This window comes from Amblyomma maculatum, chromosome 8, assembly GCF_055883805.1.
Source record: "Amblyomma maculatum isolate TAMU_Amacu chromosome 8, ASM5588380v1, whole genome shotgun sequence".
Taxonomy (NCBI): Eukaryota; Metazoa; Arthropoda; class Arachnida; order Ixodida; family Ixodidae; genus Amblyomma; species Amblyomma maculatum.
This window is the reverse complement of record NC_139351.1, coordinates 34,110,461-34,129,170: the sequence shown is the minus strand read 5'-3', so window position 1 is coordinate 34,129,170 and position 18,710 is coordinate 34,110,461. Positions and strand designations below refer to the sequence as shown.

The 18,710-nt window shown below is 48.0% G+C and overlaps 1 protein-coding gene and 1 long non-coding RNA gene across 2 annotated transcripts in view; one reads left to right on the top strand and one right to left on the bottom strand.

Annotated features, from left to right (window-relative positions):
* Positions 1-593: 593 nt before the first annotated feature.
* Positions 594-9,809, bottom strand: LOC146180873 (uncharacterized). The gene is made up of 3 exons (XR_014700126.1): positions 9,649-9,809; positions 7,977-8,102; positions 594-1,088 (listed from the first exon to the last, which is right to left on the bottom strand). It is a non-coding gene; the product is annotated as an uncharacterized LOC146180873 (long non-coding RNA).
* Positions 9,810-18,292: 8,483 nt separating this feature from the next.
* Positions 18,293-18,710, top strand: part of LOC146180872 (dnaJ homolog subfamily C member 21) — a 68,372-nt gene continuing 67,954 nt past the window's right edge. The window contains exon 1 of the mRNA XM_084576197.1: positions 18,293-18,609. Within this exon, the coding sequence (XP_084432323.1) occupies positions 18,513-18,609 (97 nt within the window). The 5' untranslated portion in view covers positions 18,293-18,512. The remainder of the gene's footprint in view (positions 18,610-18,710) is intronic.

Genomic DNA, 18,710 nt, shown 5'->3' with positions numbered 1-18,710 from the left:
TGATTTTAAGCTTGCAACAAGTATGTTATTGTAGTTTAAAGGCAAAACGGTACTAATAATCGTAGCCCCCCGTGGCCTTTATCCCCTTTTAATAGTGTTGCTATACATGGAATTATTAGTTTACTCTGCACTGTTTCTGTCTAGTTAATGTGCGGAGATGTACATATATTTATATGACTTGGAGTTGTCGACTTTGCACTTAGAAACATTGTAGCGTTATCTGATCCCAGACGGCCATAGACGTCCGACGGTCGACCGACGGACGTCCGTTTTCGGACCTTCGGACATCCGACGGAAGTCCGGTTATGTTCGATATACGTACAGCGGACGTCCGTCGGACTATCGTTCGTGGATCCGGATCGCGTCCCACGGACGTCCGACGGGCAGCCGGAGGCGGACATTCGGACGTTTCCCGGAACTTGCCTGCAGGGCCCACTATTGGTGTAAAAACTTACCAATAACATTCGTGTAAAGCTCAGCAAGCATGTGCCATGGAAATTTCAGTCACATACTAGTGCTCAATGCCTTTGTCGTGAGACTAAAGCAGACAATAGAATATGCAACAGGTTCAAGTTTCCTGTTGTCTGCTTTACTTTCACACACAAAGCACTGAACAGCAGTGTGCAATTAAAACTTCCATCAGAGGCACATATGCTAGCTGAGCTTTACACAAATGCACCATTCCTGAAAACATGCGAAGTGCATAGGCATACCAGAATGCGAGGTTGTAAAAAAGCATTTTTTTTGGCTTTATTGCAAAAACTGCATGCATAAATAGTCTACACTAAAAAAATATCGATGTTAAGGAATGGCACGGTAAAATGCAGGCCAACTGGAGTATTAAGAATCTACTTGAATAATTTTTTTTAATTATCCTTGGCCGTGACAGCTCTTCCCTTGGGGAGGTGGTGGAGGAAAAGGTATTCATTGAAACCTAATATTTCGGAATTAGCGAGGAGATGATCGAGTTCTCTGTGGGCGGCCTCCGCAGGCCGGGATTCCAGGAGCAGTTACTATCCTGTGCATTTGCTCGATCAGCTGTTGCTGGCCTTTCAGGCTTAAGATGGAAAGAGCAGGTTGGGCTCCTCCTGCAATAGAAGGGAAAATGAAATTCAAGTTATCTGTGCTGAACTTTGATTACACATCTCCAAGGGCAACTGCCAGTTTCTCTCAATTGCTTTTTCCAGATGGCACTGTACGCATGCATCTCCATTCAGAACTGTCACATACTATATAGAAAGGTCATATAACTGCAGCAAAACCCATGCAGAATAACAAAAGATACAAATGTAGTTTGACCAGAACCTGGCATTCAGTATTTTAATGTTTTTATGTCGTCTCTTTGAACATGCCACTCTGACCAAACATAGCATGTTATGCTTGCTGCTATGCGCCCTCAGCAATGCCCAAGACATGGAGTGCACATGCAGAGAAACTAAGCATAAAGGATGCTGTATATGAACATAAAGCACAGCCAGAGCATTGCAGTATTACACAGGTACGCATTGGCGGCAGAAACCTGCATTTTGAGCGGTTTAACAGGTGGATTTCTAAAGTCATTGTTCCTGCTTTGAAAAGAAGTGATCAATAATAACATCATTTAAAATTGTTACCTTTTTGTTCTGTAAACTGCACATTTCGCTGGTTTCCATGTACCCTCTACCGAAGACATTCCCTGGGCGTGTCAGGGGTATATCGACATCAACATCTAGGCTACAAGCGTCTAGAAAGCGTCTCCTTAGAGCAGCTGCGACGAAGTAACTTATCTGATAACATGCAAGCTGCTGCAGCAGAATAAAGACAGACATTTGACATGTGGCTAAAGCCCAATGTGGAAGCATAGCCCTCTGCAGTGATTGCGCAGTGTTCATGCTTCTACAAGAGTTAAAAGTAAAAGTAAAGTTATTTGTTTACCCACATCGCAATATGTGACATTACAATAGCAAGGCTTATAGTTACACAAAACACAAAAAGCTGACAACCACAAGCTCCTGATGTATTACCGGCAGCATGCAGCATGGATGTTAGTTACTGAAATATGGTTGCATAATTCTGGCAACCAGCTGTGCATGTATGTCATGGATTTCTCAACTACGCACAACAAATTACAAAAAAAAATAATGGTCTTTATATATGCAGCCAGCTGTTCACAAGAAACACTAGCTTTTTTATGGGGAAGGTAGTGGGCGCCAAAGAAACTGCCCCTGTAAAGGCGCCTAATTTGCCCCTATGTAATATCGGGGACAAAAGTGCGTGGACTACACAAACTGCTATCAAAGCACATAACTTTCACATCGACCAGGAAACTCGGACCACACTTGTCAATGTGAAAGTTGAACGTTAGTTCTTTCATGTGTGCAAGAGAAATAAGGTCACAATTCGTTTACATCACGATTCTAGTCCAAAATCTCCAGACATACTGTCCAGAGACTTTCGCCCCCGCAGTATAAGCCACCACTTGGGTAAGAGATTAGTAAAAGAAGTGTATAAAAGACATTAGTGCTGCTGGACAGCCTAGCTATAAAAATGGTATTGACATTGGAGTACTGCCTTAAAGGGAAGCTGCACCGGTTTTAGAATTTGATGCGTTTCAGAGGGTCGAATCTCCAGGGTTTGTATGTTAAGTATACGAAATATTTTGGCTTTAGCTTTTGAAATAATGACGTAATCATCGATTAAAGTTGCTACCGCGTTCAGGCTTCTCCGCAGTGCACAGCGCTGGAGGGGGGGATGTCAGTAGCAGACGACAGGAGTACGACAGGCGGTAGTGACGTCAAGGACGGCGTCTACCTCTCTTCCGCTTCTATTGCCCGAGCAGGCCGTGCATCACCTGTCGCTTGTAGGCTACGCAGTGCAACCGTTTTCTTGTCTCGCGCTTGTTTTCTTCTTGCGAACGTTACCGCAAGCTTTTTCAGTGCATCTTGCACCATTCTTCACGAAAAGAACGACCATGCCGTGGTTCTGCGCAGCCTATGGTTGCACGAACACTGGCGGCCGAGAGGATGTGAGGATGTCGCGTTTCATAAATTCCCAAAGGAACGCAAGCTATCGGCGCAGTGGGTTGCCGCGATCAAAAGGAAGGATTTCAAGCTTACAAAATTGTCGGTGATCTGCTCAGATCATTTTCGCGACAGTGACTATCACCAAAGCTTGTCGTTGATGCGATCTTTTGGGATACCGATCAAATCTGCGCGATTGAAAATCGGTGCTGTGCCTTCTGTCTTCGCACACAAGAGCACCTCTCCGCCGCCAAGAGCTGCTTTCGCAAAAAGAAGAAAACTCGAAGTAAGAGGCCCAATACATCATATTGCTCTTCTGTTCTGTTTACGTTTTTGTTCTGTGGGGCAGAGGGGTGTCTGGGCAGATGAAGGCACAGGTGAAAGTAAAACGATTCAGCATTGGCGCACGCTGACGCGGCTGCAAAACTGTGAGAAGTAATGTCAGAGAGTAGAACGTTTTTTTTTTTTTTCTTTTTTTTTTTAAAAGAGGAGGGAGTGGGCAATTAGTGGAATGTGAGGAGTGCCATACCTTCTCCACGCGCTCATGCATAGCCAGGAACCTCAACGCCGCACCCAGTGCACGAAGTGCACGCCGTGCTTCGTAACTTGAACCGGGAGAACGCGAACGACCGCGCTAGCCGCGCGCGTCGGACTGGGGCGCGTTATATATCTCTGTCAGTAGAACAAGGACACACGCTAGACTTGCAACTGAATTTTACTCCGAAGAGGATGCGTTTATGCATTTTTTTATCTTCCTTGGTTGCACCTGGATAAAGATAAAAAAAATGCGTATAAACTCGTTCTTTCAGGAGTAAAATTCAGTCGCAAGTCTAGTGTGTGTCTCGTCCCCCTGCCTTCTGTGTTCATCTTTCTTTTGAGCTACCCACTGTCAGACTCATTTCAACAACTATCCCAATTAAGAAAAGAAATCGGGGCAGCTTGATGTCTGTGGTCGAAGTCGCGATGTTAAGCGCAGCTAAATGAAGTGCGCTAAACTCGCGACATGGCAGCGCGTGACTGCCGATAGCTGTCCTAGCGTTTCGGTATTTTTACCGGAGCTCTAAATGGGATTACGCGCGCGCAGCAAGGCAAGGCAGCGGCCTGGCTTCTCGTCGATACCGCGCTCCCGCGTTAATTTGCTAAATCCCGCCAGAATAAAATGTATGCGTACTCGAGGTTGCGGGAGCTGAGAGCATGACTTTGGCTGCTCTTGCTGACATATAAATGACTAAATTCACGCAACAAAACTGGGGTGACGGCTCGTCTGGATGAGTTCATTTGTTTACAATCGGCACATCAAGCGCATTGATGTGACACTGCTTCGTTCGAGTCAGGCAGGAGATTTAGGGCACGAGTAACGCAGATATGTTCAATTGAGAGCGGATCACAGTCGCATACAGCAGTGCAGCGCAGCGATGCGTACCAGTGTGAATTTCCCATGCGGGAAATGGTTAGCGCTGTCTCCTCGCTCATCATGTCGCCGCTGCCGCCAGTGTCACCTTGTTCCGAAGCCGCCGCTGGTTCGAACAAGTATGGCTCAATATCATATTCCCCTGAGCAGCGTGATCGTTGCATGTTTAGTGGCATACATCCACAGAAAAGCATGTGCGTGCATGTACAATCGCTCGGACCGCCGCTACCACTCAATGGCACGCCGTCATTGACGTCACGGCGCGCTTGACCAATCAGAGGCAAGAGCGCCACTTTCAAAACGCTCCACGGCGTTGGTGCACGTTTTTCTGATTAAAAAGTAGTTTGCGGTCACTTATGGCTAAATTTAACGTTGTATTCGTGTTCAGGGGGTCGTAAACAATATATCTGTATTCCGAACTCTTTTTTTCTAAAAAGTGATGCAGCTGCCCTTTAAGGCGGGGCCTAGGGCATTACAAAAGCAAGAGTTAGTGTCCGCTGGTCCTCATTTGAACGAACAAAAAGAGGGGGGGTGGGGAAGAAATCTACCTCAACTACATGTTTTGAGTGACACCAAGCCGCAGTTAGCATTAAAGATATCACACAGTTTTGTGAAAGATTTGGGAGTGCTTTGCTGCTTTCTTACAGGATTGGACAAAAGAGCTCACCATCTTCAGAAAGGCATGTTATATAGAAATGAAAATAGTGAATTTACTGCATCTGGCCACAACAACTTGCACACGGAGAGGAAGATGAACTGAAAATTTTATACATGAATGTACGTATTTACAACAGGTGAAACAATGACCATGATCTATGCTGAAGAGGAATGAGATCCAAATCAAGCTCAGAACGAGTTCTACAGGCCGCGGGGCCGTTTCATTAACTTCGGGACTCCGCCCAGACTTCTCATCCCCAATGACAACGAACTCACACATGACTGGCTAACAAACATTTTGGCATGTCTTTCCACTTACATAAGGTTCTTCACCCTCTCCCTAATACAAGCAATGCAAAAAGGACAACAAATTCGTTTGACAACAAACGGAATTTAGAGAATGGACCTCGAAATGATTGGCTCACTAGGTCACATGCCAAACTCTCTCCCCTAGGAAAAAAAAAAAGAAAAAAAAAATTAGAACCCATTAAAACGGTGTTCCACGTGCGCAACCATTGCCCAAAGCTTGCATCCTTGGCGGCTCTTTTTACAGGGCAATTATTGCAATTATTGGCGTCCGAGTCAGCACCATTGCGGACCACATCAGAAGAGCCAACCCACATCCTCCCGCTCCGCATCATACCGTCACTGTTACACACTTGCCCTTTCTCAACGCCGCCATCTCCCACCATTGTTGACATCCAGGGTTGGAATCCTCAACGAGACCCCCCTCAGCGCGCCTGCACTGAATAATTGTCACTTTTGTGGGCTCCCCAACAAGGAAGAGGGCCTTACACCCTTCAAATTGAGTGTTTTTTCTTTGAACGATAAGCAGTTCTTCCAAAAGAGGTGCGCGTTTCAAAGTTGTGCTGCCTCCGGGTGATGGGTCCAGTCAGCGTACTAAGGACCCCTTAGTTGGTGTATACTGTTCGTAAAGCTCCTTAAATAAAAATGAGCCCCCTACATGACGCAGCAACGAGAACTGCCTGTCCCCGCGTCTTCGAGTGCGACAGCAAAGTCCTCAGAAGAAGGGACTTCTTTCCATCTCTGCCTACGTTTCCATTAAGCACTGTAGCTACTGTAGCTGCCTCTCTGTGCGCATCTCCCTGCCTCCTGCCCGAGGGCAAGTGGGAGACGGCCGCAGCTGGGCATTGACCAAGTGACCCAAAAAGAGTAGACTGTAATAATGATGCCTAGCATACCCACCGATCCCTTACAGAAATCATTAAAAGAATGAAAGCAACACATCAGATAACGCTACAATGTTTCTAAGTGCAAAGTCGACAACTACAAGTATTATATAAATATATTGTACATCTCTGCACATTAACTAGACAGAAACAGTGCAGAGTAAACTAATAACTCAGTGTCTGGCAACACTATTAAAAGGGGATAAAGGCCACGGGGGGCTACGATTATTAGTACCGTTTTGCCTTTAAACTACAATAACATACTTGTTGCAAGCTTAAAATCAGATTCACACCTGCCCCACCCACAGCAATGGAACACACATCTGACTCAAGTCTGCAGAGAAAGAGCAATCTAGACTATTACAGACGCACCCTTGGTTGTTTTTCTGGCATTTCTGATGGTGAAGAATCTGACTTGTCAGTAGCATGTATATGAATAACAATCCTATGGCAGTAAATGCACCAGATTATCTGGAGTGGCTTTTCTTTGCTGACCACATATGAGGTGAGCTATAATTTATCCAACTTGGCCTAGCTTTATTCTATGAATAACAAAGCTATAGCAGGTACACAGTCGCCCACTCTTAGGCTGAACATGCGAGTGCGTGGCATGCACTTTTCGAGATGCCACTGCATCCATCGCAGCCGCACACCGTAGCGAAGAGGCAGACAGCGTGAAGTACCAGCCTCTAGTCCCTCTACCGCCACTGGGGTTCCAAACTAGGGACCCCTTGTTTTTGTCAGGACAGGCCCCCCCAGGGTCAGCTAGTGCGTAACCTCCTGTATTTGTATCTGATGGAAATGTTTTCCACCACCACCCACAATACGCAGCTGCGCATCATAGCAGATGTGAAGCAACAGCTCCTGGTCCTTCTACGCATAAGCCACTTTGCCTTGATGCATGCCTGCGCACCATAGTAAAGAGGCAGACGACATGACGCAGCAGCTCATGGTACCTTTACACATGAGCCCCCCCCACTGTACTTCGATACGCACTATAGCAAATATACAGACTACGCCACACAGCAGCTCCTGGTCCCTCTATGCATAAGCCATTTTGCCTCAATACGCACCTGCGTACCTGAGCGAAGAGGCTGACGTGAAGCTGCAGCTCCTGTGCCCTCCATGCACAAGCCACTTAGCATCAATGCACGGTTGTGCACTGTAGTAAAGAGGCGAAGGACGTTAAGCAGCAGCTCCTTGTCCCTCTACACATCAGCCATTTTGCCTCGATGCGCATCTGCACACCGTAACAAACAGCCAGATGTGACAAAGAAGCTCCTGGTTTTTCTACACATAAACCACTTTGCCTCAATGCACGTCTGCACACCGGAGCAAAGAGGCAGATGACGTGAAGCTGGAGCGACTGGTCCCTCTACGCACAAGCCACTTATCCTTGATGCATGGCTGTGACGGATGCATTGCTATTTTGCAAACTGCATGCCACACCTTCCCATTCAAGCTAGGAGTGGACGACTGTGTAAACGTAAAATAATGGTTATTTACTTCAATGGACAATGACAAAAAGTAACATGGTGGACAATGTAAAAAGAATTTGCTGCATAAAGTTTGTTGAAACCAGTTCTACATCCTACATGTAAACAAGCTAAAACCTGTCGAAGGGATGTCCTGTGTGTTTAAAATCATCACGCTCAAACAACTTCAACACTGACAATCATGATTCAATATTAATAATATAGATAATGATACAATACTCACTTTTAGCCATACCAAAGAAATGAGAATGCAAAGGGATGTTGCTGTTTTTCCCCCGTGGATGACAGTTTTCCATGCTCAAAGTGCTGCTTCCTGTTGGCCTATGAAATCGGCTACAGCAAATGGCATCTGAAAAATTTTTGGAAGCCTTATGCTAGTCTTCAACGAGAAAAGCATTGCCATACAGAAGCAGAACACAAATATTTTTACAACACACTAAAAGCACCAACTGCGGTGCTGTTTTTAGGATGACTAGGTACAGGTTTTGCTGTAGCAAGCCAAATGTTAGCCTTCAATAAGGAAAGAATTCCCATACAGAAACAGAACACAAACTTTTACAACACATTAAAAGCATCAATTGCACAAATGTTTGTAAGATGACCAGGTACAGGTTTCTGCTATAGCCCACATCATGTGACCGGCGGTTATCAGAAGCCTTGTATGTGAGCATGATGCCCTAGATTCAATTTATGGCTATCACTGCATTAACAAGCATGGGTTTAAAGCTACTTTAATATGATAATCTAAGAACATGGTAAGAGCTTTCAGTGCAAGACATAAGCTCAGTATCATGCACTATAAGGTGCTGCATGGCTCTAGTGTAGCTGTGGCATTATCTCGCTGTCAATAATGCAGTGAAGTTCTTAGGAGCCTTTGAATATCTATAAGGACAAAGCAACAGCAATTTTGTTTTCATCTCACTTTTGCTCAGCTCGTTTTTTTTTTTTTTTTCTTTTTTTTTTTTTTTTTGAGCCCGCGGCTTGCATGGCCTCCCAGTATACCTGTTTTGCGTAAAAGAAGGCGTTGCAGGCACCAGAGCTCACAGCCCAACTGTATCGCGGCGGCGGTATGTCAAATTCGTGCCAGAACAGCGCAGAACAACGGGTCAAGAAAAAGGCAAGTGCTGACTTTTTTTTTTTTTCTCTCATCTCCTTGTCCGGTTGTTCTGCGCGGTTCGGTCCCACAAGCATAACCAACATGCGCAAGGTGCCAAAATAGAAGCCTGGGCGAGTTGGTATGTATACATTCTAAAACAGCGCAAAAGAACAGGGACGAGAGAACGAAACGTGTTATACGTTTTGAGAAAGCACTCGTGTTGTAGTACGTTTCGTTCTCTCGTCCCTGTTCTTTTGCGCTGTTTTAGAATGCGCAAGGTGCTGTCCTGGTTTGTCAAAGCTGAAGGAGAGTATTAAACCTTTAGTTATTTAGTAGCTACAGCCGTTCCTTCTAGAAACTGTAGTTGCCGTAAAGCTCAAGAGAGAAAGATCAGCGGCTGTCCATTAAAAAATGAAATAAAAACCTCGCGACGTTTTCACAAGTGTAGGCATGTCGCACGATAGGCTCGAGTGCATAAGTTTTCTCGTATAGTTTTTACAACTCAGCACGTTGCGCATGGTTAACAAATTAACTCCTTTAAAGCTCGGGCAGGCACTCCTTTATCAGAGACAGAGAAGTTGCGCGGCTTACTGGCGCAGCGTCCAGTAATGCCGAGAAAGATCGCCCTCAGACTTGAGGCTGCACTTTAGTTAGTCGGCGCGGAGCCATCCTGTCAGTCTCGCCTAAAACACTCGACCGTTCGGCTGCTGTACAGAGCTGTTTCCTTACCCAAAAGCTCAGCACCATCGGTGCATCGAAAAGTTCCACTAAAGAAACAAAAGTTCGTTGAAATACTTACTTTGGAATCGGCGGGTGAACAAAGTGTGCCAGCCGCACCAAGCCACAGCAAAAACAATGCTAGCAGTGCATTACAGCCGTAGGTATTTGTAACTGCGCAGAAAATGCAGAACACGGAAACGTGAAGCCATCTTCCATGACTAACTTGTCAGGTGGATTGGATTGGCTCATTTCAGATTTTTTTGAAGATAGGTTCGGTTTCGTTCTTTTTGAGCTTGCTGCTTGCTGCGTCTATTCAGCCACTGATTAAAATTTCACCGAAGCATCACGATAGAAAAATGTTTAATGGTCATTTAACTTTTCATCAAAAATTTTTGATGGAAGAATTCAACGGTGAAACATGCGGAAAATAAAAAAAATCTGTTTAATGGAAACGCTTTCTATCGCATCGATTCGCTCTGGTATCATATAATGCAGACTTGACGGCATTACTGATTTATACGCAGTTCAGACGAGCTCGACGACTACAAACTATATCATAGCTGTGTAAAAGCAAATCCAGTGGCGGACGTACGGCGGCTGTCCGCTGGGCGAACGGATTCGACCATCCGCTTTCGTACGTACGCCGGAATTCCGGCGGACGTCCGAAATCGGCCGCCGAGTTGCGGCCGAGTTCGGTTGTCCGTCGGACGTCAGTGGCCGTCTGGGATGTGTTGCTTTCATTTCTTTAATGATTTCTGTAAGGGATCGGTGGGTATGCTAGGCACCATTATTAGTCTGCTCTTTTTGGGTCACCTGTTCAATGGCCAGCTGCGGCCGTCTCCCACTTGCCCTCGGACAGGAGGCGGAGAGACGCGCACAGAGAGGCAGCTATAGCAGCTACAGTGCTTAACGGAAACGTAGGCAGAGAGGGAAAGAAGTCCCCTCTTCCGAGGACTTTGCTGTCGCACTCGAAGACGCGGGGACAGGCAGTTTGTTCTCGTTGCTGTGTCATGTAGGGGGCTCATTTTTATTTAAGGAGCTTTACGAACAGTATACAACTAAGGGGTCCTTAGTACTAAGCGTACTAGCGTACTAAGGGGTCCTTAGTACGCTGGCTGGACCCATCACCCGGAGGCAGCACAGCTTTGAAACGAGCACCTCTTTTGGAAGAACTGCTTATCGTTTATGGGGGTTACCATTCTCGTAGAGAAGAGAGAATGCGCCACGGGGGGGCTAGACGCAGGAGTCGCCTTCTAGCCCCAACGTGCCAGCCCTAGCAGACAGAGCTGTGACCCCCAACCCGCGGTGCGAGAAATCGCCACTGCGGCGGGTTCGGGCCAGAGGGGACAAACACCGAGTTGCGTACTCGAACAAGAGTTTATTGCACTGCTCGAGTACACGGCAAGAGAATAGCAATTAAGAACAACCACCGTGTAGCGAGCGAAAGCCGCGTACGGGGGTGAAATAAAAACCACCTAATAGGGAAGCGCGTCAAGTAGGTGAGAGGAAGTGTCTGCTCACCTGACACAGCTTCTCGCTCACATCCCGTTGCGGTGCCTACGGTCAGTGTGCGATTCTCGGTGACGGCGGTGGTCTCCTCGGCGGAAATCATGAACCGCGCGCGTGCGCGCTCATTCGCCGAAGAACCCAGCGAGTTGCTGCAGTCGCGCTCCTCGACACGGAACGGGAGAGGAGGTCTCCCGGTTACGCCGGCAGGAAAGAGGGAAGCCCGCGGCAGCGTCGCCGCAGTCCCGGGAGGCGGCGGGGGGTGGCCAGCGTGCCCTCTCCTCCGCCAACCTCTCTGCCAGCGCGCGTAATCACGCGTGTTAATTACGCGCGGGCGTTATAATGGAGGAAGGGGATTGTGAATCCCCACATCCCCCCCTCCTTAAAACCGCCGTACGGCTAAAAGTAGTCACGTTCACCGAGGGATATATCGAGGGGGCCGGCTAAACGCCGTTTAACTTTTAAACCAAAAGAAAACCATTTAAACCCAAAGAAAAGTGCCAATATACAAAAAGTTGCAGACAGCTCACAGCCACGGGTGTCGGAGGGGGAGGCAAGGCCGACGACCACAGGAGACGACCTTGGAGCTGGGGGCACACGTGCGGCGGCCGCAGGTCCCGCTTCTTCACCGTCACTCGGCCAGGCTTGGAAGTGTCGATGGCTGCAGGCCTGCTACTGCATTCATCGTCGGTCAGCCAGGGCAGCCTGCGGGGGAATGGTTAGGAACTGCGTCTTCGCGTTGCGTAGCATGCTGCAGGCCCCCCTCAGCGGGTCGTCCGCTCGCTCCCGGCCGGCCTCTTTTCCCTCCGTCGTTGATGCCGCCGGTGGCGAGGGCAGCGGGGCGCCAAGCTGCTCCCGCTGGTGAAGTCACGGCCGCGAGCACCGAACGGCGCCAAGGCGGGCTCTTTGCTGCAGCTTTCGTCGTGCTAGACGCAGGGGCCCGTTCCAAGAACTCCGACTGGCTCGCTCCGTAGCCGACCGGAAACCGTCCGTCTTGGCCCGGCTGACGGTGACAGCAGGCTCTGGGTGCGGGAACGCCACTCCTTTGACGGCCTGCTCCTCGATGCTGCAACGGTCGACGTGGCCTCCGCCGGCTCCCCTCCTTGCTGGCTGCAATGCTGTCTTTTCCCTAGTTACATTTTTGTTTTTGTTTTTAAATCTACCCCCACTCGATCTTTTCCAAGAGAAAGCGCGTGCTTGCTCTGGAAGCAAAATGCGCTGAATATTAACAGAGCGTCCCATCTATATTCAGCACAAGAAATTACTCCCTGCGCATTGGTCAGAGTACGTCTGCCGTGGGCGCAAGTCGTAACGAGGCGCGATGCTCGAGATCCCAAGCCTTGCCTCTCGCTGCAGCTGCCTGCTGGTGGGGGAGTGCGTCCTCCTCAGGCCACGCAGCGAGGCTCGAATTGCGGTGCGCTTTGTGTAAAGTCTAGCTCCGCCATCTTCGCTTGCAGCTCTGTCGCGCATCGGCGTGTGCCCAACGCAGCGACCGTGGCGTTGTTGCGAACTTATAGCGCAAGTTTACCGGTTCGACAACGTCACCATCATGCACATCACTAGGCAGCGAAATGACACAACTTGAAGAAAAGTCTTAGGGCCGTTCGCATGCTCAGCGATGCACATGTGCGATATAGCTCGTCTCAGCGTGGCGTGACCGACCTCGAAGGACTCATGTGTATCCTTCGCGTGGGGAAAGGATTGCGCAAGGTGCTATAGGAGTACAGACGGCAGGGATCCAACGCGCTCACAGCAATACAAGCTGTGTAGCGCCCGCACAGGCAGCAATACCAGCGTGCCCTTTGTGCGCCGCGGCCGCGCCGCTCGGCTCCCAGAGCCCGTCGAACACTGGTCGACAAAATAAAATAAAAAACAGGATCCTACCGCTTTCCTCATAAAGCTCCCTTAAGGCTGACTAGGCTCCCCACTGCACTGATGGAATTAAAACGGTCAGCACTTAAACTCGGAGAAGCCGGGTAGGCCGGCCCTTCTCTGAGGCTGCGAGCCATCGCGACGAACTGGCTAACGGGCGCGACAGAAAGGATAGTAATAACACTTCTCATGCCTTCAACGTGCGCGTGCAAAAGTACATACGCTACAACGTTGACCGTCCTCCCGTAGAGCATGGTAAGTCAAAACACTACGAGAGAAAGCCCATCACACCAGCATCCGCGCGTCACCCTGCTACAGAGCGGTGGAGTCGTGTATGACATCCTGCTCTCGCAGAAAATTACAAGATCACAGTGGCTAGCGTCAGCTCCTGATCTCTCGCAATAATAACAGTTAAGGTGGTTTTGCTTGCTTGCCGTTGTGCAATCACCACTGCAGTATTAGAAGATACTGAAAAGTCAGTCCTGCTCACTGCCATGGCTAGTCTATGTGTGGCGTCGTACACACACAGACACTCGATTTGTCACACCTCTGGCCCCACGTTGGGCGCCATAATATGGGGGTTACCATTCTCGTAGAGAAGAGAGAATGCGCCACGGGGGGGCTAGACGCAGGAGTCGCCTTCTAGCCCCAACGTGCCAGCCCTAGCAGACAGAGCTGTGACCCCCAACCCGCGGTGCGAGAAATCGCCACTGCGGCGGGTTCGGGCCAGAGGGGACAAACACCGAGTTGCGTACTCGAACAAGAGTTTATTGCACTGCTCGAGTACACGGCAAGAGAATAGCAATTAAGAACAACCACCGTGTAGCGAGCGAAAGCCGCGTACGGGGGTGAAATAAAAACCACCTAATAGGGAAGCGCGTCAAGTAGGTGAGAGGAAGTGTCTGCTCACCTGACACAGCTTCTCGCTCACATCCCGTTGCGGTGCCTACGGTCAGTGTGCGATTCTCGGTGACGGCGGTGGTCTCCTCGGCGGAAATCATGAACCGCGCGCGTGCGCGCTCATTCGCCGAAGAACCCAGCGAGTTGCTGCAGTCGCGCTCCTCGACACGGAACGGGAGAGGAGGTCTCCCGGTTACGCCGGCAGGAAAGAGGGAAGCCCGCGGCAGCGTCGCCGCAGTCCCGGGAGGCGGCGGGGGGTGGCCAGCGTGCCCTCTCCTCCGCCAACCTCTCTGCCAGCGCGCGTAATCACGCGTGTTAATTACGCGCGGGCGTTATAATGGAGGAAGGGGATTGTGAATCCCCACACGTTCAAAGAAAAAACACTGTCAGGTTGAAGGGTGTAAGGCCCTCTTCCTTGTTGGGGAGCCCATAAAAGTGACAATTATTCAGTGCAGCCGCGCTGAGTGGGGTCTCGTTGAGGATTCTAACCCTGGATATCAACAATGGTGGGAGATGGCGGCGTTGAAAAATGGCAAGTGTGTAACAGTGACGGTATGATGCGGAGCTGGATGATGTTGGTTGGCTCTTCTGATGTGGTTCACAATGGTGCTGACTCGGACGCCAATAATTGCAATAATTGCCCTGTAAAAGGAGCCGCCAAGGATGCAAGCTTTGGGCAATGGTTGCGCACGTGGGACACCGTTTTGATGGGTTCTAATTTTGTTTTTCTTTTTTTTTCCTAGGGGAGAGAGTTTGGCATGTGACCTAGTGAGCCAATCATTTCGAGGTCCATTCTCTAAATTCCGTTTGTTGTAAAACGAATTTGTTGTCCCTTTTGCATTGCTTGTATTAGGGAGAGGGTGAAGAACTTATGAAAGTGGAAAGACATGCCAAAATGTTTGTTAGCCAGTCATGTGTGAGTTCGTTGTCATTGGGGATGAGAAATGTGGGCAGAGTCCCGAAGTTAATGAAACGGCCCCGCGGCCTGGAGAACTCGTTCTGAGCTAGATTTTGATCTCTTTCCTCTTCGACATAGATCATGGTCATTGTTTCACCTGTTGTAAATACGTACATTCATGTATAAAATTTTCAGTTCATCTTCCTCTCCGTGTGCAAGTTGTGGCCAGATGCAGTAAATTCACTATTTTCATTTCTATATAACGTGCCTTTCTGAAGATGGTGAGCTCTTTTGTCCAATCCTGTAAGAAAGCAGCAAAGCGCTCCCAAATCTTCCACAAAACTGTGTGATATCTTTAATACTAACTGCGGCTTGGTGTCACTCAAAACATATAGTTGAGGTAGATTTCTTCCCCCCCCCCCCCTCTTTTTGTTCGTTCAAATGAGGACCAGCGGACACTAACTCTTGCTTTTGTAATGCCCTAGGCCCCGCCTTAAGGCAGTACTCCAATGTCAATACCAATTTTAAAGCTATGGCTGTCCAACAGCACTAATGTCTTTTATACACTTCTTTTACTAATCTCTTACCCAAGCGGTGGCTTATACTGCGGGGGCGAAAGTCTCTGGACAGTATGTCTAGAGATTTTGGACTAGAATCGCGATGTAAACGAATTGTGACCTTATTTCTCTTGCACACATGAAAGAACTAACGCTCAATTTTCACATCGACAAGTATGGTCAGAGTTTCCTGGTCGATGTGAAAGTTATGTGCTTTGATTGCAGTTTGTGTAGTCCACACACTTGTCCCCGATATTACATAGGGGCAAATTAGGCGCCTTTACAGGGGCAGTTTCTTTGGCGCCCACTACCTTCCCCATAAAAAAGCTACAGTGTTTCTTGTGAACAGCTGGCTGCGTTTATAAATACCATTACTTTTTTTGCAATTTGTTGTGCGTAGTTGAGAAATCCATGACATACATGCACAGCTGGTTGCCAGAATTATGCAACCATATTTCAATAACTAACATGCATGCTGCCGGTAATACATCAAGAGCTCGTGGTTGTCAGCTTTTTGTGTTTTGTGCCTTGCTAAGCCTTGCTATTGTAATGTCACATATAGCGCTGTGGGTAAACAAATAGCTTTACTTTTAACTCTTGTAGAAGCATGAACACTGCGCAATCACTGCGGCGGGCTATGCTTCCACATTGGGCTTTAGCCACATGTCAAATGTCTATCTTTATTCTGCTGCAGCAGCTTGCATGTTATCAGATAAGTTACTTCGTCGCAGCTGCTCTAAGGAGACGCTTTCTAGACGCTTGTAGCCTAGATGTTGATGTCGATATACCCCCGACACGCCCAGGGAATGTCTTCGGTAGAGGGTACATGGAAACCAGCGAAATGTGCAGTTTACAGAACAAAAAGGTAACAATTTTAAATGATGTTATTATTGGTCACTTCTTTTCAGAGCAGGAACAATGACTTTAGAAATCTGCCTGTTAAACCGCTCAAAATGCAGGTTTCTGCCGCCAATGCGTACCTGTGTAATACTGCAATGCTCTGGCTGTGCTTTATGTTCATATACAGCATCCTTTATGCTTAGTTTCTCTGCATATGCACTCCATGTCTTGGGCATTGCTGAGGGTGCATAGCAGCAAGCATAACATGCCATGTTTGGTCAGAGTGGCATGTTCAAAAAGACGACATAAAAACATTAAAATACTGAATGCCAGGTTCTGGTCAAACTACGTTTGTATCTTTTGTTATTCTGCATGGGTTTTGCTGCAGTTATATGACCTTTCTATATAGTATGTGACAGTTCTGAATGGAGATGCATGCGTACAGTGCCATCTGGAAAAAGCAATTGAGAGAAACTGGCAGTTGCCCTTGGAGATGTGTAATCAAAGTTCAGCACAGATAACTTGAATTTCATTTTCCCTTCTATTGCAGGAGGAGCCCAACCTGCTCTTTCCATCTTAGGCCTAAAAGACCAGCAACAGCTGATCGAGCAAAAGCACAGGATAGTAACTGCTCCTGGAATCCCGGCCTGCGGAGGCCGCCCACAGAGAACTCGGTCATCTCCTCGCTAATTCCGAAATATTAGGTTTCAATAAATACCTTTTCCTCCACCACCTCCCCAAGGGAAGAGCTGTCACGGCCAAGGATAATTAAAAAAAATTATTCAAGTAGATTCTTAATACTCCAGTTGGCCTGCATTTTACCATGCCATTCCTTAACATCGATATTTTTTTTAGTGTAGACTATTTATGCATGCAGTTTTTGCAATAAAGCAAAAAAAAATGCTTTACAACCTTGCATGCTGGTATGCCTATGCACTTAGCATGTTTTCAGGAATGGTGCATTTGTGTAAAGCTCAGCTAGCATATGTGCCTCTTTGATGGAAGTTTTAATTGCACACTTCTGTTCAGTGCTTTGTGTGTGAAAGTAAAGCAGACAACAGGAAACTTGAACCTGTTGCATATTCTATTGTCTGCTTTACTCTCACGACAAAGGCATTGAGCACTAGTATGTGACTGAAATTTCCATGGCACATGCTTGCTGAGCTTTACACGAATGTTATTGGCAAGTTTTTACACTAATAGCGGGCCCTGCAAGCATGTTCCGGGAAACGTCCGAATGTCCGCCTCCGGCTGCCCGTCGGACGTCCGTGGGACGCGATCCGGATCCACAAACGATAGTCCGACGGACGTCCGCTGTACGTATATCGAACATAACCGGACTTCCGTCGGATGTCCGAAGGTCCGAAAACGGACGTCCGTCGGTCGACCGTCGGACGTCTATGGCCGTCTGGGTTGTTAGCGGTAGCCCCGTTTGCCAAAAATGCAAGTCTTCTCTGTGCACCACCGCTTTCTCTTTGGCATTTTTCTCTGCAGTCTAGTGAGAGGCACTGGGGAAACAACAATCGGGAACCGCGCTTCACCACTGGCGACACAGTAAAAAAAGAAGGGATACAGGCGAGCACAGAACGCGCGCACAAAACGCGAAAAAAAAAAAAAACCGATGCAATCGTCGCCGAGCAGGTAGAAGTGCGGAACGACTCGCATGAGCAAACACCTACACCGTAAATAAACTGCTGCACCTTCGTGAAAGCAAAAGACGCGCAGAAGCAGGTTTAACACGCACGCACAACACGATTGCCGTATTCTGAAGCGAGAAAACTGCGTCGTCTGCTCAGGTGGTACCCTCCCGACAAGCAGCGCCCTCTGCCGCTAACGATTGGCTTTCATTGCAAACAGCGCCATCCTCGCCCATAGGGAAGCGCGGGCGCTCGTCACACTAGCCAGTACATTCTAGGCACTGTACCAAAACCATGGCCAGCTGCCAACTGACTATCCCGTCAGACTTGATCTGACCGCGTACGCAGCCAATCGCGGGCCAAATCTGAAATGTGATTGACTTACCCCAAAAAATAACATTGTGCAAGTCTACTTAAACTAGTACTTCTTTCTTAGTGCGAAATTTTGGGAGCTTGCGTGAAAGCAAGTAGACAATAAGAATAACGTTGGCTAGCCAATTTTGTTACAAGTCAAAGCTGATACAAGACAATCCACGTTGATTTTATGCAGGTTTTATGGCATCGTGGTTTCGTGCTGAGGTGGACGTGCTTGCCGATTCTCAGAATCAACGAAGTGTCCTTTTTCTCCAAATCATGAATTGTTCTGTGCGGTGATTTGCTTGTGTGCCGCAACATTTGTTTCTCTAACAACGCTTTTATTTATTCTACCTTCGCAATACGTGCGCCGGCCATCATGAAGTGCCATTACGAAGTTCTCGGTGTTTCCAAGAGCGTCACACCAGAAGAACTGAAGTTGTCCTACAGAAAGCTCGCGTTGTTGTGGCATCCAGGTGAGCGTGCGCGCACAAGGGTTTAGCCTCCATACCTGTGGCCACGAAGGCCACGCGATGACCTCTTTTCAGAAGGCGCGTCAGTCCGCCCGTGAGCCGCA